We start from the raw sequence: 23,572 nt of genomic DNA, 5'->3' as shown, positions 1-23,572 counted from the left end.
TTCTAGATCAAGAGAGGTATTACTACCACTCTACATGACTCTGGTGCGCCCGCAACTGGAGTATTGTGTTCAGTTTTGGGCCCCTCATTACAGAAAGGATATAGCCAGGTTGGAGTCAGTGCAGCATAGGGCCACAAGGTTGGTGGCCAGTTTGCAGGGGATGCCGTATGAGGCGAGACTGAGGGAACTGGGTCTCTTCAGCCTGGAGAAGAGGAGACTCTGAGGGGATATGATGGTGACATACAGGTATGTGAGGGGATGTCACATGGAGATGGGTAGAGACCTGTTCTCCCCTGCAGAGGAAGGCAGAACGCGCTCCAACGAAGCAAAGCTCAGGGAGCCAAGGTTCCGTTTGGATGCCAGGAAGCACTTCCTGACAGTCAGGACCCCGAGGGTGTGGAATGGGCTTCCACGAGATGTTGTTGAGGCCCCATCGGTGCGGGTGTTCAAGGATAGGCTGGACGTCCACATGGTGGGCATGTCGTGAGCGGAGCGGGCTGGTGCCGGGGGTCAGACTAGATGGTCCGGGAGATCCCTTCTGACTCACTCTGTTTTCTATGTTTCTATTTTTTCTATTTTATGTGATACTATTATATTTGTTGTACATGGTGTTGTTAGCTGTTTTAGGCTCCCTTTTTGGAGAGAAGCAAGATATAAAGAAAAGAAGAGAAGGAGGAAGACAGAACCTCTCTGTGCACCTGTGAGGTTAGAAACCTGAAGCCTCCCAAACACTGTGGGACTATAGGTCCCATCATCCCCAACTATTGGTCATGTTGCCTATGGAGGATAGGAGCTGGTATCCAACAACATCTGAAAGACCACAAGGTTCCTCACACCTGCTCTAGACTTTCAACTCCCTTTTCAGGTGTTCCATGCATCCCAAGAAGGAATGGCCCCACACTTTGTGATATTTAATAAATACTTAAGGGCAAACTGGATTAAATATAAACCATACTACTCTCCAAAATTTAGACTTAAAAAAAGTGGGGGCGAGTCCAGGCATAAGCTGAATTTTAGTTTACATCCCACTTAATTTTGGGTTAGTTCACATCCCACTTAATGTCTATGTCATCACCCAATAGCCAATCTCTCTGGGCAGTTCACAATTCATATAATAACAAACCAAAAATACAGATAATAAAATGCAGCATAAAATGTCATTAGATTAAATTTAGAACAATTTAAACAGCTAAAAACTATGTCAATAAAAATACTAGACTGCTGACACAAATGATCCATCATATGCAATTTAATACTATTAAATGCCTAAGACCAGAAGACTGTCTTAGTCTGGTGCCAAAAAGATTAAGTACTGGTGCCAAGTGGGCCTCATTGAGAAGATAATTTCATAATGAGGAGGGAACATTTTTAAGAAGCTCCTCTACCTTGTTGCCACAGTCCAAGTCTCCCTTTCCCTCAAAATTTCTGGTCCCAGGTATTAGTTTCATTTTGCTCAAATGAGCATATTTTGAATAGTCTTTAAAAGCAGACTCACACAGAAAGCTTTGTATTAATGAACTCTGAGGTTAGCACAGCACAGATGACTGAAACCAGGTTATCCATGTCAGATAGGGCCATAGCTGGTCTCCAGCAGAAGCCAGTTTGTGTCCCTGAGGCCAGCTGAACATCAAGTGATGATGATGAGTCCAGGAAGACCCCCAGGCTACAGACTTTTTCCTGCTGGGAGGTGTGTGCAATCATTTTCAGAGCAGGTTAAGCACCCTCCATCTGTGCAGAAGAACCACCTACTAACAGTAACTTAGTCTTTCCTAGATTGAGCTTCAGTTAGTTAGCCCTCATCCAGTCCACAACCACAGCCAGGCACTGATTTAGCAGATCTACATCCTCACTTGATGAAAATGAAAGGTAGAGCTGTGTGTCATCAGCATACTGATGGCAACATACTCTGAAGCTCTGGATGACCCCATTCCCCAGTTTCATGCAGACACTGACTAGCATGGGGACAAAATCAACATTGGGGGATCAAGACTGAACAAGGAATAATCAAGTGACCATCGAATACTCAGCTAAGAAATGCGCACAACTTGGCATTAATATTATTAAATCCCCTCCATTAAGGATGGGATGAACATTTGGAACAAGGATGTTCAGGGAACTGGGAGCACAGCCTTCTCTGAGTAGGCTATCCACCTTAATTCTATTCTCATTTTCAACCTCCAGCTTCTGTACCTGTCCTCCTCCCTCTTCCTCAAATTAAAAACAAACAAACAAATACCTTATCATGTGGAACAGTGAGGAGGTATGAAATAGAGGGAATTTGATAAATCAGCGCAGTGTCATTTTTTACCCAGGATCTGGGATCCTCATGGGGCAAAGATAGTCTGCATATCAATAGAAGCACTTCCCTTTGCCACCTCTATCTTCCCCAGTGGCAAACAGGAGGGCAATCCCTTTTCCCTATCCCATGAATCACTTAAATAATACAGCAGTTATGTTAATGCAAATAGAATGAAAATACATTCTATTTACCTCAACAGCTTATTCAATTGGCTAGAACTCCTCAACGGCTTCCTTTTATTCCCTTTGTTGGGTATTGTCACCTCTACTGCTGAAATTTAGATTGTAAGGGCCTTGAGGCAGAGTCTGTTTTGTTGCTACCTTGATCTCCAAATTAAAACGCATAGTGGTTCAAATAATGAAATGAATAAAGGTGAGAGTACACTGATCAGCATTTTACCTTGATGTATTGATAAACACTAGTAAGAAACCTACTGAATCCCTAAAAATGTTAAGAATTCAGTCCTGGTTATTGTTGTAATTCAGGGGTAGTTTACAGTGTTGTTGCTAAAATAAGAAACCTCCAAAGGAGGAAGTATCTGCCTCTGTAAATACAATTACCTATTACACACACACACACACACACACACACACACACACATTGTATTTACATACATACATACATACATACATACATCTGAGAGACATCTTTTTACCTTGTAGCCATCTATAACCACTACTACTCCACTGTGTTTCTTCAAAGCTGGACTGGAGGGGCAGGGGAGGTTAAAAATCAAACTTGCAATTAAAAAACAAACAGTGATTGATAATTGCACAATAACCATGCTTTAATAGACTATCACTTTGGCTTCTAATTTAAAGTCAGTGCTATGTACTATCTCTAGGCTATGTTTTAATAAGCTGCTCCTCTGAACATTTTTTACATGTATAATAATCAAGTTGCTTTGGATCAACGTCTTCACATCACAAGAGGAATGTAATAATATAGGTGTGGTGTGGAAAGATCCAGAATAATGCAGTTAGGGAATAGTAAGGCTGCTCATGTGCACATACACCTACCTTAGTCCTCATAGTTACCTCCAAAATTCTCATAAATATGGTTCTTCTGCTTATCCTTCAAAGCACTACTGTGCTCAGAACAAGCTCCCTGTAAATGTTACATTGCTTTCACTTTTTAAACAAATTGTAGGACTCTAATCCACAAGGTCTCTCTGCATCATATCCATAATACCTCATCAGACCATTGAGCACAGTATGTGCTTGTACACAGTCCACTAACAATTGGCTTCTGATTGCATATGGAGTGTTTCTACAATGCCTTTGCTAACCTACATTGTGATGGTGTCCTATGGAGTAACATTCATAAAATCAGATCTTGTCCCCCTCCCTATTCTATGAGGTTGATTTCAGTCTGCAGTGGACTGTCGTTGTTTTAAATAACTAAATCGTTTTCTTACAGTATCAAACTCTTGTCTCTTTATGGTTAGATAATTCAGCTTATGTTCTTTGAAGGCCAAACAAAATTATCTGAATATAGAGTATCTCCATCAAAAGGTAAATAATGTTTCTTTGGTAAATAGAGAATTTAGAAAAAGAAATCACAGAGATATTGAATTAATGATGCTTTAAATAGGATAAAAATAAGTGTTCAAGTATAAGCATGGTATGCATTGCCAAATATTTCCAAGGCATTCTTTCTTTAAATATTATGAATTATTCATCCCTGTTCCATATAGCAACCCACTCACCCACCCTCTGCACCGTCTCCCTTTTTTGTAAGTTCAATATCAGTTGCTGTATTTGTACTAAAACATTTTCCATGTCAAACATATTTTTTTAAAAAAAAAATCAACTCTAAAAGAATTCCCTGTGGCACTCCTTTTCACAGCTGTCATGCTTCCATGGTTGGAAATAACTTAAGAATATATATATATATATATATATATATATATATATATATATATATGCATGCCTTAACGTTAATTTATTAGTGTCTATACCACACCCTGTAGTGTTCTTCGGCTCACCTGCTGGCTATAGTTTTCTCTTTTGCTGATGACAAGCTTATTTCCATTCCTCACTGTTTGCATTTCCCTCTAAATCATACAGTTGTCCCTTCCAGGATTAAATCTGAGCATTTTAAAGTGAACAGTATATGGTTAATATAATCCCACTGCATTATATAATAGCATTATCTAGAGAACAAAGCATGACACTTCATACCAGTGGAATGTATTGCTGTCAGTAGTAAAATTAAAGCAGGGAAGCAGGGAATGAGGCTGGAGGTAAAAGCAGCCAGGGGTGGGGGGAGTGGAGGAGATGGTGAAAGTTTAACATTTTTAATTACAGAAGATGCATATTTTCCTTCTAACTTTCTGAGCACAAAAATGGATCAAGGAGCTTCTCAGTAGCTCTCTTGGCAACCTCTCACTCAACATGTTGTAGCAATTTTTTTCAAATTTGTTTCTGGATATGGAATGCTTGCGTGAGGACCTATTCTTTTTTATTTTTAATTTTATGAAAGTAGACAAAACACGTCAGGACAGGTTCAGTGAAGATATAGGTGTATACCAGTCTTGATTTACTGTGGAAATGGCTCAAGGAAGAAAAAAAATCCTTCATTATTCCTTGCTTTGCAAACTAGCCTTCTCAGCATCCTGTTTTGCTGATTGTCTAGTACAGTGATGCTTCCATTGTTTGTATATGCACTGGTGCTTGTAAGTTCCAGAATGATTTACCAATTTCTGTTTCACTTATCAAGCTGGTCAGTGATTTTAAAACAATTAGGGGCAATGCACATGTGCAAGACAACATTCTAAAGCCAGAGAAAAACACTGATTCCAATTGCTGAACATTAAAGGCTACTTGCTGCATTGCAAATTTCTTACATGCAATGCACTTGCATATTTATTTTATTTAATATACCTATATCCCACATTCTTTCTCTTGCAAGAAACCCAAGCAAGTTTACATGATCCTCCTTCTCTCTATGTTATCCTTGCAACAATAACTTTTTGAGGTAGGTTAGGGTGAGAGTCAGGAACTGGCCCAAAGCCAGCCAGTCAGTTTTAAGGCTAAGTGGGGTTCAAACATAGATCACCCAGGTTACAGTAAAAAAAAACTCTGCACCATACTGGCTGTATTGCAGGGTTTATATCAACAGTCAACATGCAAGTGGAGGGGGAAAGCACTAGTCCTACTGCCCTCCATCATCACATCTGTCACAGTTCAGACAAGTAATTCCATGGTGTCCTCCCATCTTTTAGAATTTAATCTCAAAAGGTGAGGTCAGGGTCCTATGAAAGACAAAGAAGGTGGAGAAGGAATCATTTTGACCAAAGCCTGTCTTTCCAGTGCTGAAAGTTTTAATTAGCCCTAGTTCATCAGATCTTTATTCGTTTGGTTACAGAATCATAATTTTCTTGCCATTTCATGCCATGCTGGGAGCAGGAACCTTGCATTCAGTGTGTTCATTCAGTGTCCTGATTAGAGAGCTGAGGTTCCTGCAGATTTCCCTAAACTAGATGGCCAAGAAAGTTATCTTGTCACTCCCTGCCTTATACTCCACATGGCTGTGAATGCATAAATGCACATGTCTACTAGGGTTTTTAAGGTTCTCCACCTGTCTTGAACCACCTTTGCAAAAGTGTGATTCATTTCACGTTTCAGTGGCTGTAAGGCTGCCACCCAGTCTTCCTAGAATTCCCTTTTGAGATGCTGTAAAAACTCTTTTTAAGTATTGCCAGGTTGGGCGTCATCTTTATTTTTAGCAACCATGATGACTTTAAATGGATTGGCACAGTTATTAAATTAAATATTATTAAATTATTCTGAGCGATGTACTGTCCAGTAAGTTAGGGCTTTGTTGACCAACTGAAAGAAGAGGGTAACTATTAGTGGGGAATCATTGGGATGGTGGCCAGTGATGAGTGGGGTCCCCCAAGGCTCTTTCCCTTGTGCGATCTTTTCATCAATGACCTGGAAGAGGCGGTGATCAGCCTGCTGATCAGATTCATAGATCATACTAAAATAGAGCCAGTGGCCACAACTGAGGAGCATGTACTCCAGATCCAGAAGGATCTGGACAGACTATGGAAGAGGACAGGGGACAACAGGATGGCGTTCAATGTGGATAAGTGCAAGATCTTGCCCTTGGGGCATAGGAATGGGCGTCATAAGTACACATTAAAGGACAAGTGACTGAAGAGGAGCACTTGTGAAAGGGATCTCTAGGGAACTGGTTGACTGCAAGTTAAACATGAGTCAGTAGTATGACACAGTGGTCAAGAGGGCAAACACATAGCCCTTGGATGCATAGCCAGAAGTGCGGCTTCTAGATCAAGAGAGGTATTACTACTACTCTAACAACTCTGGTGCAACCACAACTAGAGTATTGTGTTCAGTTCTGGTTCCACATTACAGGAAAGATATAGCCAGGTTGGAATCAGTACAGTGTAGGGCCACAAGGATGGTAGCCAGATTGCAGGGAAAACCATATGATACGAGACTGAGGGAACTGGATCTTCTCAGCCTGGAGAAGAGGAGATTCTGAGGCAATTTGTTGGCAATGCTTAGATACATATGTACCTACATGTACCTGATTTCCTAGGGTATGGAATCAGCTTCCATGGGAGTGGTTGAAGCCCATCAGTGAGGGTGTTCAGGAATAGGCTGGGCATGCACATGATTGGCATGTCATAAGCAGAGCCAGCTAGAGCTGGGGATGAGACTAGATGGCCCCTTCTGACTTTTGTTTCTATATTCCTAAAGGTAATCCTTTTGCAAGGGATCTCAATGAGCTCATCAATTTACCCTTGATGTAAAATATAGTATAATATCCCATTAGTTTAAATAAGTTGGTCTCTCTTTCTCTACCAGGCTGCTTTTAAAGTGGTGTACAGTGATGGCAAGCAAAGGCAAAAAAGCTCAAGGCCTTGTTGGGTGCACCTTGTTGGTAGTTCTTTCTGAATCAGCTTCTTTCTGAGCAAGATAAGAATATGCAGCAACCTTCTCTAAAGGTGTCACCCGCGGCTGCACAAAGACCAAGGCAGTGTGTGGGAAGAGAGGTTCCTACTGCCATGAGCTCCTACTGAAGAGGGCAAAGCTTCTGCTTGTTAATAATTTTTGCAAGCATGGTTTAGTTGTTGTTGGTATATACTTGTGCTGTTTGCGTGGAGTCTACCTGAGAAGGTACATCTTAGTCTGTGACTGTTGATGGATGGGAACAATGGGCCATTGGGATGCTGTTTTAGCAGGAATGCTCCAGCTAGAGATGAGAGTGCTATCTGGATCACTTGCTTTATGTGGATATGTGGAGATATTAATATTTTATCATAAACTGTTTTAGATTTTTTATATGATTTCACTGCTTGTTTTACTAATTGCTGCTTTCTTTCAGTTATGTGCAGGAAGACAACCATTCAGGTGCTACAGGGTAACAGGTGATATAGCACAGACAAGCCAACAGGGCAAAATGCTGTTGCAGAAGGAGAAACTCCTTCTGGTAGTCCTGCCAACTGGGGTAATTTGGAGAAGAATCAGAGCCACACGAAATACTTTGTTTCTGTCAGCTCAGCTTATAATAAACCTGTAATCATTATGTGGTTAGAAATGAAGGCATCAACCTTACCTATCCCACAGAGACTTGGCTGAGAGAAGACAGTGGTCCTATATGGACACAGTCCCTCCCAGCTGGCTACTGTGTTGTGGAGAAGGTAAAGAAATGTAGATGAGGGCATGATATAGCTGGGATCTGTAAGAATACCATACCTTTGACTAGGTATCCACTTAAGGAGCCTAAACACATTGAGCATGTGTGCTCAAATGTGGGGCCTAGACACAGGCTGGGGATTCTGCTGCTATATAGACTACCTCGTTGCCTCTCAGAATCTGTGGCTCAACTCACAGAACTGGTCTTGGAACTGGTACTAGATTCACCAGATTGTTAAAACTTCAACGTTGCTTTTGAGTACAGTTTATCAGGTGCTGCCCATGCGTTCATGATGACCATGGTAGCCATGGGCCTCTCCTACTGGGTAACTGGACCCACACTGCTGGACACGCAGCTGATGCTGTATTCAGCTGGTTTTGAAGGCTGGGATTTCTGCACCTTCAATCTTGGCTTGGTCGTTATTATTACCTGGTCAAAGCAAAGACCCAGCCTCTTCTGCGGGCCCCCATAGAGATAATGAGCCTATCAGAAAGGTCAGCTGCAGAAGACTTATGGATCCAATAAGTTTCCAATCAGCCCTAGGGGGTTCTTTGGCAAGTTCTGATAGTGATCCTGTTGAGATCACAAAATGGAATCAGGAGTTCACTATGCCCTTACACACAATTGGTCCTGAACATTCCCTCCACCATGCTTTCAAAGGAGCTCCTCTGTTCTGTACAGAGGTACAGAGGTATACAGAGAAACTCTGCTGAATGAAGCAAGAAGGATGATGACTGGAGCCCAGATGGCGGAAATCTGGATTTGTTCCCAGACAAACTACTTTATACAGAGCAGCTTTGCTCCTATAAGGTGCCGATATGAGCAGTGAAAAGTGGGTTCTTTGCTGCTTGTATTGCATTTGCCAATTCATGTCCAGCAGAGCTGTCTAGGGTGGCAAGGAAATTGTCTCAGTCTTCAATGCAGCCTAACCTACCTTTCACACCATCAATTGCTCACTATGACAACCATTCTAACAACCATTTTGCAGATAAAGTTTCTTGGATATGGGCTGAGCTAGATGTGATCATGGAGTCAGAGCTGCGCAGCATCTCCATGAATGATGTTATCCTGGATCAATTTCAATTTGTATGTCCTGATAATGTTGATAGGCTGCTTGGGCTGGTTAGAAAACTCACCTGCTCTCTTCATCTGTCCATCTTGGCTGGTTAGTCAAGAGGGTGTAAGCAGTGAGGGAGCTGTTATGCCTTATCATCAGTGCTTCCTTCAGAGAGGGTAGGGTTCCTGCCTGCCTGAAGGAGGCTATAGTATAATTTTTAAGGAACCAGGTGTGCCTGAGTGATACTGACTTTTTCAAACTGGCTTCAGAGCAGGACACAGAGCTGAGAATGCTTTGGTAGCTCTAGTGGATGATCTACAACTCAGACTCAATGGGGAGTGTGTCCCTGTTGGTTCTGTTGGATCTGTCAGAAGCCCGTGATACTATTGACTGTGGAATCCTGCTGGATCGGCTGAGGGATTTGGGAATTAGAGGCACAGCTTTGCAGTGCTTCCATTCCTACCTCTCAGGTTGGTTCCAGATGGTGATGTTTGGAGATTGCTGCTTCTCCAAGAAAGACATGACTCCATGTGGAGTCCCACATGGCTTCCTTTAGTCTCCAGTGCTGTCTGACATTTACATGAAGCCACTGGAAGTGCTTATCTGGAGGAGTGGTGCTGGGTGTTACCAATATGCTGATGACACCCAGATCTCCTCCTTGCTGTCATATGCTGCTGCTTCTAGAAACAGTGCCTCCTCTCTGAATGACTGCCCAAGCCTGGTAATGGGCTGGATGAGGAAAAACAAATTGATGTTAAATACAGACAAAATGGAGGTGTTTGCTGTTAAGGGTCCAAATTCAAAATTAGAGGTGTGTCAACCTATTCTAGATGGGAGTCACACTCCCCCTGGAAGACCATATTTACAGTTTGGGGGTGCTGCTTGACTCACCCCTTCAGATGCCACCACAGATAGAAGACTTGGTCAAGAGTGTCTGCTTTCAGCTTTGAATGATTCGCCAACTGTATCCTTTCCTGGAGGAGAATGGCCAGAAAAAAGTAGTGCACGCACTGGTAACTTCTAGGCTCAATTTCTGCAATGCACTCTGCATAGGGCTACCCTTGTGCCTACTCTGGAAACTGCAACTGGTACAAAATATTGCAGCCAGTCTCTTCTTTGGGAAATCATGGAAGGACTACATATCATCTATTTTAAAGTCTGCACTGGCTGCTAATGTGTGTCTGGATACAGTACAAAGCATTGGTAATTACCTTTAAAGCCCTTCACAGCTTGGGCCTCAAATATATTTAGGAATACCTTTGTCCATAGATTTCACCTTGTCAGCTAAGGTCCTATAGAGGCAATATTCTGAACTTTGCTTCTGTAAAATCAGTGTCAACTGCCAAGAGAACTTTCTCAGTGGTTGCTCCGAAGCTGTGGAATGATCTGCCAGGAGAGACACATTTTCCCAGATTGCTACCTGCAAAAGGGGTTTAAAGACGCATTTCTTCTGGCAGGCCTTCCCAGAACTGTTTTAATTAATATGTTGTTTTTAGTCAATTTTAATCATCATTGGTTTTAATTCTTTGTAAACTACCCAGAGCCTATGGGAATAGGCGGTAAATATAAATATATGCATCTGTGCAAGGAATTATTTTCTAGGGCTTTCATTCATAGGGTCACCATAAGTCAGGGACAACTTGACAGCATATAACAGTAACAGGCAACTATTATAAAAACCCTCAAATAATGCTTCAATGGACTGTTCAGCAATTAAGTATGGCAATACAGACAGCTATCTACCTAAAATCTTCATTATTGCAAACAGCAACATATTTGTCCTGTTTTTCTTGTTTTTACTTTCAACATAGAACAATCCATCCATGAAAAAGGAGAAAACTACAAGATATTAGAAAAACATAAATTGTAGAATCAACTTTTGGACTTTCAAAGTTGGCAGATAAAAATGAGCAAAAGAAATGTTACATTGAGTTTTTATATATTATCCTAAATTCCAAAAAACTCTGTAAGATCAGTCCATTTTATCAGTCGCATACCACAGATAGTATGGTTGATGCTGAGACTTCCCATTTACATGACTGCAGCATGCTCAATCTGAAGCTTGAAGAGCATTTGGAAACTGCCACTAGTGCAAAGGAACGCAGCCAGAATGGTATCTGGTGCACATGGTACAGAACCTATTACCCAGTCTTACACCATTTGTTTTTTGGCCCAATTCAAAGTGTTGGTGGTTACCTATCTAGTCCTAGTGTTCTGCTATGGCTGGATCAGGCTCAGTATTAGATTAGATAAAGGACTAATCCAAAGCAAGTCAGTAAAAAAGCAATGGTCAAAGGCACTGTTTTACCAGGCAAGTGGGGAAGTTCCAAGAGTGAGGTCTGAAGAGCGGCCAAGGTCAAAACACAGAGAAGTAGTCAGATATAATACACAGTCCAAGAAGCAGAACCAAGCAGGAGTCCAAGGTCAGTAGCACAAAGGTTCAATCTAGGAGCAAGGTCAGAAGTACCAGACACTGGAGTAGGAAGAAGACATTGTTTCCAGCAATGGCTAGATTGATACTGCAGACTTATATTGACAGAGCTTTCTGAGTCCTATGCAGGGCTCAACTGACGGTTTCTCTACATGAAGCATTTACTGTGCACGTGTGATCCCTCACTCTCAGATGTTTGCAGGCCCTTTTTACAACATAATTATCCTCCAGAGCTTTTACAGACTGTTTAGCAGGCTTTTTAAAGCCAGGAAAGTCTGGTATTAAATTTTAAACTGCAACATACCTGAACAGAAGCTCTGTGAGAAGTTGCAAATCCATTATGTTGCAACCACACCTCACGACTACCTTGTGGTTGATCAATAGCATATATAGAAAGGTAAAGAATACAAACCCCTGGAAAACCCCCCTTTCTTCAGCAATGGAAGAAGCCTCAGTAATGCAGCAGATTAAATTCTTCATGTAGAGACGCTTTGAATTTATTGCAGGCCTTGTTCTTGAGAAGTCCCTGGCTCTAGAGTAGTTTCTGTATTGAAGCACCTCTCCTTAGAGTCCTACTGGGCTGCTCCGTGAGGTGTTGATGCTCTCAGGGACTTAGGAGTTGTCCAACCTCTTTCTCAAAGAACAAATGCCTTTTCCTCCTGTTAGGATGCAACCATTCTTATCTTCCCTGAGGGCCCAGGATGACTCAATTCTCCTGTCATAGGTTCCTCCTTGGTGTTGTCAAGCTCTGAGAGCTCTAGTTTCTCCCTCCAAGTAAGATTCCTCCAGCAGGCACATAATACCTATACAGTTTGGGCCAGAATATCTGAATGTATGTATCTGAATATCTGAATACACTATCTCATGTATGAAGCTGCCCATAGATGGGCCTGATGTATATCTTACCACCAAAACAAATTAGGTAAGTGTAAGATAAAGCACAGTCTTTTCTTTGCTAGCATTATCTCTGTGGAACACTCCCACAAGGACGTTAAACTGGGCTTGTCTGCTTAAGCGAGAAGTAATTTTTGTTTCATGCAGTTTTTACACATCTCAAGTAAGTGTAGGTTTGACTGCACTTTCTTGATGTGAAGAATTGTTCTGTCTTTGATCTGTCCAGTGTAAAATTTGGATTTAATGGAGCTGGCTCCAGGTCTGTTAAATAAAAACAGCTCTTCCACCCTGGATATGCCTGATCCAGGCTCATTATATAAGCCAGCTGGAAGCCGAACTAGTGAAAAATACAGAACAAAAACAAAAAACCCCACCCTCACTTTCTGTCCTGGGGGCATGAGCAGGTAGAGTTTGAACATTGTAAAACATTCAGTGCTATTTACTGATATCTGAATCAGGGATTTCCTGGATCACCATGCATCATTGTAGCCACTACAGTTAGTCCACTGGCATGGCCTAGCATTTGCCAAAAATATCATACTGTTGATTGTACACCTTTATACTTGCTAATTAATGTAACCCATAGTAATAAGCCAGTTCATTAAGCAAAGCAAAGGCTTTGTAACAGCTCTACTTTATGTATATAATTTAAATAAGTTCCAGCCTCTGTAGCAGCATGTCTTGAGAGAATTTTCAAGTGTTTGTGGGTCAGCAGACACAACAGGCATCTCAGTTTCATGGTACCTTAAAGTTTAAATTAATCTAGCATATGCTATAAATACCAAAAGGAATATGTATAAAAAAGTAATTAGGGGAGCTATGCAGTCCAGATTTCTCAATTAGTAATTGTTATCCTGAAAAGCTATATTAGACAATGTAGGAAGAATGTTAGCTACCTTTTTAAAAAAATCTGCTATCAATTACATAAGTGATATTTAATAATACTATAGTGCAGTGATAGCAAACCTTTTAGAGACCAATTGCCCAAACTGCAACTCAGAAGCCACTTATTTATCGTAAAGTGCCGACTCTGCAATAAAACCTGAATTTGCTGACCACCAGCACAAGGGGGCAACGTTCCACTGACCACCGGCTTTTGGCTGGCCCTGAAAAAGGCATCTGAGTGTATTTCCTACCTGAGTGTATTTCCTACTTTTCCTACCTTCTGCTAAAATCACAGTCCAGGCAAATCCCTGGCAGCTCACTGACTGGTCATGTGGAAGCTTGGTGAGTCGTGGCTAATGAGTGATGCCTGGCGCTCTTAATCTTTCTGAATATGCACATGGCTGCTGGGGTGATTGTGTGCCGACAGAGAGGGCTCTGTGCGCCCCTTCGGGCATGTGTGCCATAAGTTTGCCATCACTGTTACAGTGTAACCATGAGAGCCTTCTGTTAACAAATTCAAGAGTTAAGTGTAGCACACACATACTAGCTCAACTGTTTAGCTGTTCAGATATTTTAATAAATTTGCATTAGCTTTCATGGGCTTCAACCAGTTCTTGGGATGCTAATTTATTAAAATATCTAAACTAATGGCACAATCCGATGGCTTCCCAACATTGTTTGTGGAGCCACAGAATCATTTGGAGTCCCAGTTCTGGGGTCATGCAACCTCAGAGCTGGACTGCAAACCTGCAGCACCTGTCCAACACATGTTGCAGTCAGCCCAGAAAGAATCACACTGGCTGTCTCTCCAGAATTTGGCCTCAGAGAGGAAAATGAAAGGCATGCTAGGAAGCAGGGAGTAGAGGAGGCTGTTGTCTATGGCTTATGCCATATTCAAATGGATCACCACCAACCTTCCTCCTCCTCCAGAGCATTTCATCTAAACATTTGAAAATTACCACTGTTGTGCCTCACATTCTGTACTGGATGCCCATAAGACTCTGAGTTTGGAGACTTATGTATATCAAGGACAGATATGTTTGGATGGTGTCCTAAAATAGTAGGTCTACATGTATGATCGATATTTTCTAGCTTGACCTCCCATAATATCTTACAGCTGTGATAACCATAGAGACCAGATGCAGATTCATAAAAGCACAACTAAAAATAGAACAATAAAAGAAATAGCATCTAAACTATTAGAATTTCTATTAGAACTATTAGAATTAGCAACAGACCAACTAATATGCCAAGGCCTGCCTGAACATAAATTATATTTGCTGCAGGTACATGGACAACAGGGCTGGGGGGGTGGGGTAGCCATCGAGCCTGGAGCCTGGGGTAGAAAGCAGAAGGCCCTTTCTTACATCTCTACCAAGATGGGCTTTCACTGGTGATGGAACAGAAAGAAGATTAATCCTTTAATCTGCCAAAGGATTAAAACACCTCAGCAGGCACATTTGGGACAATGTGGTTTTTCAGTTAGCCAGCCCCAACCCATACATAGCTGCATAGGTCAACTCATAACCCACATTCTAAATTATGCTCAGAAACAGACTGTTAGTCAGAGAAACTGTTGTAACAATGGAATCAGATGTTTCCTGTAACCAGACCTGGCTGACCCTTTGGACACAGTGTTCTGGGCCAGCTGAATTTTCCAGACTTTTTTTAAAAGGCACAGAGCATGTTATCGAAGTCCAAATGAACCTAAGGCAAGTGTAATCATGGCCAAATCAGTCAACTCCAGTAATGACACATTCAGCACATTAGTCTCACTGTGTGAATGCTGTCTAGCATGCTGACAAACCTGAATATTTAGGTTCAAGACTGAATCCAGGATTATACCCAAATTGTGAAACTTAGTCTTAAGGGGAATGTATAACCCTGTACAATTTGAATCCCTTTGTCTTTGATCTTCATTTTGCTTATACAGAAAAAATTCTAACTTATCTAGCTTATGCTTCAATTTGCTTGCCTTCATCCAGTCCATTACCATCTTCAAACCAGGAACTACAACACTATCCTTGGATTTAGATAGAAAAAACATACTAGGTGCCATAATTATATTGGTGGCACCAAACTCCAAAGCTTTGGTTAATCTTTCTCAGCAGTTGCATATGTATGCTAAATGGCATAGGGAACAAGATGGAAACATGAGGGTTTCACAAGTCAATGGCCATGGCATTAAACAGAAATACCATATCACCACCTTCTAAGATCATCCCACACCAAGGCACAAAAAAGAGGTCTAGCAGTATGGAAGAACACAAGAACTTTTGAGAGAAATTTTATTTGTTTTCTAAGTAAAATGTGAGTAATTTTACCCAAGGTTTTGAATAAAATTTCCTTAGACTGCTAAGGTTCAGATAAAATTGCTGCAAGCTAATATGTAATATAATAATAGTATAACATATCAAGTCATGTAAACTACATCTACATTATCCCTCATACTATGTTCAGATATTGCATATGGAAACCACATTTTGTTTCCTAGTAAATGCAATATTCTGTTGCCATTTACTCCAAAGAGCTGCATACCAATAATACCAGCACTTCAAACTGGTAAAAAGATCAGCTAGAAGCAGGGTATGGGTCACTTTTTGAATATTCATCTATATTTTAAAGTTATTCAATACTGCCAAAACTAAAATGTAAAGGACAATCTAGGAATAGCAATTTTGCTCTTTTCAGCCTATATTTAATACAGTATATTTAATACACCAACTAAAACTTTATCCTCTAAAATTCTGACTTCTCCAAATTTGCAATGCAATCCCTAGTCAAAAAATACATACAGAAATGTGTATACCAGAAAAAGGCACATACAAAAATGCATATTTTATAAAAAATAACAAATATTTGTTATATAAATATATTTCTAATATAGTAGGATTAACATTATTCCTAATATATTAGAAATATACTGCTTTCAAAACATGTGTATATTAGACAACATTCTGTACAAATATATATCTAATAGAAGAGATGTGTACAATGGTGCATATACATTTCACCCGAACGTTAAAAAAAATTCTCGAAGTTTGACATGAAGTAAACCTAAGATTGATAAAAAGACGAAAACTGAAAAAATGACTGATCCCTAGACAATCATTCTTATATTATTTCTGAATATTTCCATTTCACAGGTTGACTAGGAGATGTAAACCATATTATGTCAGACCACAAAGTAGCCAGTGGTTGAGTGGAAGGCTGCATTCTAACCATTCAGGTTCAGATCTGATACTCAGCATCTGTCGTGCCTAAAAATCTATTTTTCATATATGTGTATTCATATAAGTTGCAAAAAGGAGTAGAACAGAACAAATGGAAATAATTTCTGCAGTGTTGTTTAGCACCATATCTTACTAAGCCTACTTCAGAAGAGTTTATATTTAACTTAGCTTACATTTAATATGCAGCTTACATTCAAACGCATACCGTTCAGAGCTGATCCCACCTCTTTCTGAAAGCCAAGGCAAAATTCCCATTAACAGCAGCTGTCAATTCCAACTGTTACTATGTGAATTTTACATTTAAGATCCAAAGAAAATGTTGTAGCATTTTTAAAAAATATTAATTAAAGGGGGGAGAGATTAATGAGCAAAATAAAAATGCTGCATCTGGGCTTAGGTCTGGATTTACAAGGAATATACACATGAAAATAAGGTTGACTGTTATTTACTTAAATATCTTCTTACCCTGAATTCCATTGCTAACGTGGCTTTAAACATTTAAAGCCCTGTTTACAAGGAGACTCTGAAAGTAGCTTCAAACCATTATATCCTTAATTGAATTCCCCAGGAGCCCAGTAAACTCAAAGGAATAAAGAAAGAAATCATAACATTTGCTAAATCATCTCCAAACATCTCGCACTGCGAAGTTGCGTGACCTGTTACAAGCCTGAATTGATGATTGCAGCTGAACTGCTGAAACCTCTGTTATTTAGATGGAAATCACACACAATGCTGTCCATTTGAAATACACAAATTAAATCAAACCTGCCTTCACTTTTTATCTCTAATTATAAAGAAGGCTTGCACAAAAGAGTAGTATGTGTACATGCTGATGAGAAAGGGCCTAAAAAAAGAAAGATATGTAACCTTCCTATAAAGAAGCAGGCTACTCTCACATGCAAATTGGCAGGGAAGTGGGTCAAAAAATTCAAAGGAAATGATTTTGCAGTATACAGAAATAAAATAAATATGGTCATGCAAAACCAATTCCCTGGGCATCTCTAAACTAGCAAATAAAAACAAAAAAGGGAAAATCCACATATACCCTTCCTTCTATTTTACCCTTTTGTGTATCACCATCCACACTGGAAGGATCACAAAAGAAGCAGTGGTCAATATCCTAACCTCTTAAATGGCTTCAAATCCCTGTCAACTTACCTGGCTTGTAAGTTATTCCTGGGGGGAAAAGGAATCCCTGCTGGGCTGCAGCAGCTGCTGCCAGTGTCCGCTGGTCGTGTGGAAAAATTGGGATCATGAGCGGAGGCATGTGACCCTGAACCTGCTAAACAGAAAGAGTATCTGATCAGAAATAGCACAAATTTGCTTTGACAGATACCTCTCCAAGCACTGACAATTTGGCTGTGTCTGAGTCCCACCAAACCTTCTCCTTGCCAATTTCACATTATCACATCAGAGCCCAAGCTAACATTGCACCCCCTCAGTGTCAAAGGTGCAAAAGTCTCCTTCACCTGCACTTTTTCCTCATCTGCCTTCCTTTGTTTTATTCTTCTGCTGGTGCTGCACTAAAGCAAGATGATACCCTTGAAAGGGCAACTTTATTTACTGTTCCTCATTTATGTATTGTCCTCCACTTGCATTACACAATTCTATCTGTTTTTCAGATTTTCAGCATCTGCAAATAATTCATTGCTTTTAAATATCAGCACAGCTTAAGTATTTCTTTAAACGAAGCCAAAGTTTTTAAGATTACAGAATCTTGGCTCTCAATTAAACTAATATCGATGCCTACCTCAGTGTAACATATAAATTGCTTATCTATCTAAGTTACTTTATAGCTCTAAGCACTATCATGTACCTTGGTAATTATTACGCATTTCAGAATAAATCCGATTATGACAAATTTCATTTGAACTTCATGAGAGTATTTAAAAGCAAAATAAAGGAGAAATAGATTTTAAAAAAATAATTTTAGAAATGCAAAAGCAGAATATTCCCTACATTTTTATTGGACTTTTCACCTGGCAAACAACACTAGAGAGTCAGGGTCAATGTAGTCCTGTTAAATTCATCACAGTTTTATTTCTCTGCATCCTTCATTCATGGTTGCATGATATAAGAAGATTGGACTGGATAACATGCTTTTTTGCCATAGTCAGACATAACAGAAAGATTTTGCTGATGATTCCCAGCAGTTTTAACACAAAGAGGTCTTTTCAAATTATAGCTAGGAAGTATGAAAATTAATTGCTGTATAACCACAAAATAGTTTCAGTCCTTTCTCCTATTGCAAGTCAGTGACACAAAATTCTATTAAAAACTCAAAATGAACTTCCAGCATTTTGGTTTTGTTCTAGTTCAAAAACACCCCCTTTTTTACTGGTAAAAATCCATATGTTGACCTATGACACTGTTTAAATAGTGCCAAATTTTCTTGTCATATCCATGTTCCTCTCCCAACCTCTGATGCAGACCAGAAAGGCTACTGTGCATGTACTTCTAAGAGAGTTAATTTACCAACAAGCATTCTCTGGGGGGAAAGCCCTAAGATGTAGGTTAATAAAGGTCAAGCAAAATATAAACACTTTACAGTATTTTTCAGAATCCATCTCTCAGGAAAATCAACTTATAATAAAAAGGTCTTTGTGCAATTACTGCCATGGCACTCGGGTGTGAAAGAAACTAGCTTTGAGCAGCCATTTCTTTATTTTAGCTGAGGTAAGCCTCACTCTCTATGCTACCAACACATTTAACGTGGATAAATTGAAGTTGATCCCCCAGTGCCCAGTATCAATGGTTTTTTAACACTACTGAGTTTGTTGTATGATGATCATTCGTGCAGACTTCCTGAATAAACAAGCAAAAACAATGTCACTGCCTAATGTAGGGACACTGAGTAGGGAAAAATACAGCATCTTGCATGAACTGAAAAAAATGTGTTTTACAATCACTCTGAGTGCTTTCCTAGTGGATTTTTATTCAAATAATTAATCCTGAGTCACTCATAGCTCCCAGAATCCCAAATACTACAGAGTCATATCGAAGTAATACAATAGTATATTCCTATAACCTTCTTTTTGGTGACACAGAGAAGAAACAAAAGACAACACATGCAGGGAAAGGAAAAAATAAGTACATGTAGCCAACATTTCTGTAAGTGAGTAAATCTTTTTCCTCTGATATAAATGACTATTATAGACCTCAAAAGCTGAGTGAATATGGTTAATATCCCAAACTATCCCTCCTATCTAATTTCTTCCTGCTATTTATTTTTACATTCTCCCCCATATTATCCATGACACCCACTATGTGATACTTTAAGCTGTACATTGGAATATACAATAGATTATTTATGCTAAAATGTCAAAGAAAAACTATCAATTTATGAAAGAGTATCTTGAAATAGAGAGATAAATAATAAAGATGGAAAGAACCTTGGGTTTCCTCTATACAGTGGCACCACAAAGGAACAGCTCAGGGAGTAAGGATCTAGCTTTTCTCACTTCTAGTTTGGAACATTATCCGATGAGCAAGGTTATAAAGTAGAAAACACAGAATATGCTCTTGGATAAGCTGTAATATGGAAGAAATAAACCATCAAAGTGAGATGGCAAGGGCACTAGAAGAGTTATATCTTAGACTTGCAAAGAAAGAGCAACCAGAAGGGTTAAGAGCAAAAGGCATGGCTATAAAGGCCACAGAGGGATTGGAAGTTGACACAAATCTTTCATATTCTGTAAAATTATGTGGAATCAGGATATTCCAAGCCCCCATAATTTCTAGGCACTAAGGCATAGCAGAAACATAAATGTCCATGTGCCCCCTTTTTGTGAAGTTAAAAATAAATTTAACACCAAAGAAAAATGGATGCAAACTGTGTAGTGGGGACAGGAAAGATCAGGTCAAAAGCGTAAGGCACAAACTAGGCAGTGCCAGCCCAGAAGTCAAACATGTTATTTTCTGCACATTTTTAAATGTCTATTTGAGGCAGCAAATCAGTGCTGTCTCCTGAAGCAAACTTAGTAGGTGTAGCCCCTTGTGCTTTATGCTAGTTGATTTAGGGGGATGAGGTTAGGCAACTTCATCAAATCATATATATTCCCAGAAAGGTTAATTGCTTCTCTGTTCCTTGAGTCTTTTTGAAAATCAAGACACCAGCAGATGCCAAATAAAGATGCTCTTTTCTTCCTACTCATAAAAGCAATGCATTGTTGCATCAACATCTCTTTCTTTTTGTCTCCTCTGCTAACTTGATGATGATGCCTTTTTATTTTTGCCATCTGCCCTGGAGCTTCATTAAAGATACATGAATGGACTAACTGGCCTGATATCTTGTGAGGAACAGGTGCTATTGTTTGTCCCTGAAGACCTGCACTAAAGATCTGACTCTGAATACTTGAGAAAGAGCATCTGCAGCAGTCAGTCAGAGAACAACTTGGCAAAGACTTTGCTATGTGCTAATGTGCAAACAGAGTGACACTCAAGGGGACTCATTTTCTCTTCCATGAAGATTTAACTTTTTCCCTTACATGATTGGAAATATGTATTTAAATCTTAACAATCCTTTGTTTAATGCTTGTCACTGAGCTCCAGAAACTTAACTATGAGAAGCCACAAATTTATTTCCTATAAAATACAGATCCAAAGAATACTCTCAGTGCACATAATACATTTTCAAATAAAGTAAAAGCAACTGATTTTTTTTTCAATAGGCTATTATTGTTTGTCCATTTCTGCTATTGTCTCAGCTCTCTGTTTTATTCTTGATCAATTGATTTGGGACTGCTACCTGAAGTTAAGTCTGTATGATAATTTAATTGTGCTTTATGATACATTTTAATGTACAGTTTGATATAGGACAGTTTGTATGTGAGTGTAGGACAGAGGGATTATCAGCATCACTACCCTCTTGGATTTGGGGAATTAATAGAATACACTGTCTGAAATGCTGCAAGTTACCTGGTGCTATTGCGATCACTTAAGATGCCATAATTGCTATATATAAGCACTTTGCTATATATAAGAATAGTAGTATGGTTGCTACCAATATGAAAACAGGTGCAATAAACAGGTTACAGCTGTGAATTTGAGTGATATAGCAATTTTTCAGTCACCAGTTGCAAATTTATTTAATTTATAATTATTGTTACATTTATATCTTCTCTTTTTCTCTTCCTGATAACTGTCCCAAAGTCACCCAATGAGCATCATGGCTGCGTGAGGACTGGGGGTCCCAGTCCAACATTCTAACTACCATACCACACTGGCTTTCTGTACAAAGACAGAAGAGGAGTAGGAATGGCAGAACTCTTTCAGGGAGATATGGGATACACCAGCCTTCCTTGACTTGGTTCTTTCAAGATGTATTGGACTACCTGGCCGGGGATTATAAATTGTTGCAATCCACACATTTCATGGGCACTAGGTTGGGGAAAGCTAACATGCAAAAGGAATGGTTAGTCCCCACCGTTTTTTCTTTCCTCTGAACAGCACCTCCATACACTGAAGGTACAACATAAGCAAGGGCTAATTATTGTGCTCAGCTCCGAAAGTTACCAGTTTGCATAGCGTTTTCTATTTACTGACTACATTAGGCAACATGCACACTTTCCTAGCTCATCAATAGTATTCAACTGTTAGCAAATTCATCCAGCACTGAAAGGGGAGAGGGGAAGTGAAATGGTGAGTTAGGCAAAGTTCAATTTAAAGTTAGGTTTGTGCAGAACCTGTAGCTCTCTACAAACTGTTTCAGCTTAATGAGTCTATATTTCTGCTTTTGAATCTTGCCCAGCTATTTGTACCACTGGAATAGGCAGCAGGCACATGAGCATGTAGATACGCAATTTCCTCTTCTTCCAAAGTCTAAGGGAGGGGTTGGCAACCTTTAACACTCAAAGAGCCATTTGGACCCGTTTCCCACACAAAAGAAAACACCGGGAGCCACAAAACCCTTTTGACATTTAAAATGAAGATAACACTGCATATATCATTTTTTACCTTAATGCTATGTATATCTTCATTATGATTTAGCTGCAGCTCTTGTTCAGTCATAAAAACTGTTATTTTTAATCTTACATTATAAACTAGTAGGACTCCTTTCATATATTTTGAATAGGAAAACAGCTTCCTGAAGAGTCAAAGTCAGTGCTAAAGGGCTGCATGCATTAAACAGCATAAGTTCGTCAGCATTGAAGCAAATGAATCTACCCACGTACCATTAAACATTTGGTTTTCTTCGATTTATCCATGGTTGGCCTACGGGGTGAGGGGGGGTAGCTCAGTAAATCGGCACAGGTCGGCTGCTGTGCCGGAGATATAGGTGTGTTTAGTGACTGATTAGCAGATAAACAGTCAAGTGCTGTGAATTGCGACAGGTCCCAAGCACAGCTTTTAACATTCAGATGAAGGAAATTACATTGGGACAAAGAGAATCCTTTCAGCACCTTTCAGCAGCGTTTCCTGTAACATGAGAGCCTGCAGGAAGCTTGTTTAGCAGAGGAATGAAGCGATTTACTTAACTAGCTAGTGCTGCGTTCCTGAGTGGAGCTTCAAGCAGATCAGTGGCTGTGCTGGCACGTGTTTTGTGCGACAGAGCTGCAGCAGAGGGGTTCAAGAGCCACGTACGGCTCCGGAGCCGCGGTTTGCCGACCCCTGGTCTAAGGCAAGCAGAAGCTCTGCTCAGCCTGAGGCTTCAGCTCGTGAACCAGGTGAAGGAGCTGATATTGTCCGCTGAATTATGTGTGTTAATATTTCCTATACATTACATATTAATATTCTAATATTGTAAACTCAGTGGATAGTTATATACTGCACCCATAAGAAAGGCCCATCTTTAAAAGTCTGAATGTGAGGAATAAATGTTTTCTAAACTTTCAGTTCCAATTTGTATCTAATGTCCATGGGGTTGCAGTGGATTGGACACGACTTCACGACTAACATAAATATTTTACTAAATTGATAAGTTACCTTATAAATTTGTTTTGAAAACTTAAAACAATACAATAATGTGACACTTAACAAAGTAAGAGTTAGAAAAATGTTAGGTATTTTTTTACTGAGGAGCACAACCATTCCATAAAGACATAACAGATCTACAGTTGTATTTCTCTGTATTGTCCCTAAATGTTGCATTTTAATAAGGTAAC

At 39.8% G+C, this 23,572-nt stretch overlaps 1 protein-coding gene across 1 annotated transcript in view; it reads right to left on the bottom strand.

Annotated features, from left to right (window-relative positions):
* Positions 1-23,572, bottom strand: part of SOX6 (SRY-box transcription factor 6) — a 345,673-nt gene that overhangs the window by 111,086 nt on the left and 211,015 nt on the right. Inside the window, exons 7-8 of the mRNA XM_044426093.1 lie at positions 17,628-17,748; positions 16,634-16,699 (exon numbers count right to left, since the gene is read on the bottom strand). Of these exons, the coding sequence (XP_044282028.1) occupies positions 16,634-16,699; positions 17,628-17,748 (187 nt within the window). The remainder of the gene's footprint in view (positions 1-16,633; positions 16,700-17,627; positions 17,749-23,572) is intronic.

The sequence above is a fragment of the Varanus komodoensis genome, unplaced genomic scaffold (genome assembly GCF_004798865.1).
Source record: "Varanus komodoensis strain SLA01 unplaced genomic scaffold, ASM479886v1 scaffold16, whole genome shotgun sequence".
In the NCBI taxonomy this organism is placed as follows: Eukaryota; Metazoa; Chordata; class Lepidosauria; order Squamata; family Varanidae; genus Varanus; species Varanus komodoensis.
Note: the sequence above shows the minus strand (reverse complement) of the source record. Positions and strands in the feature narration are given on the sequence as shown.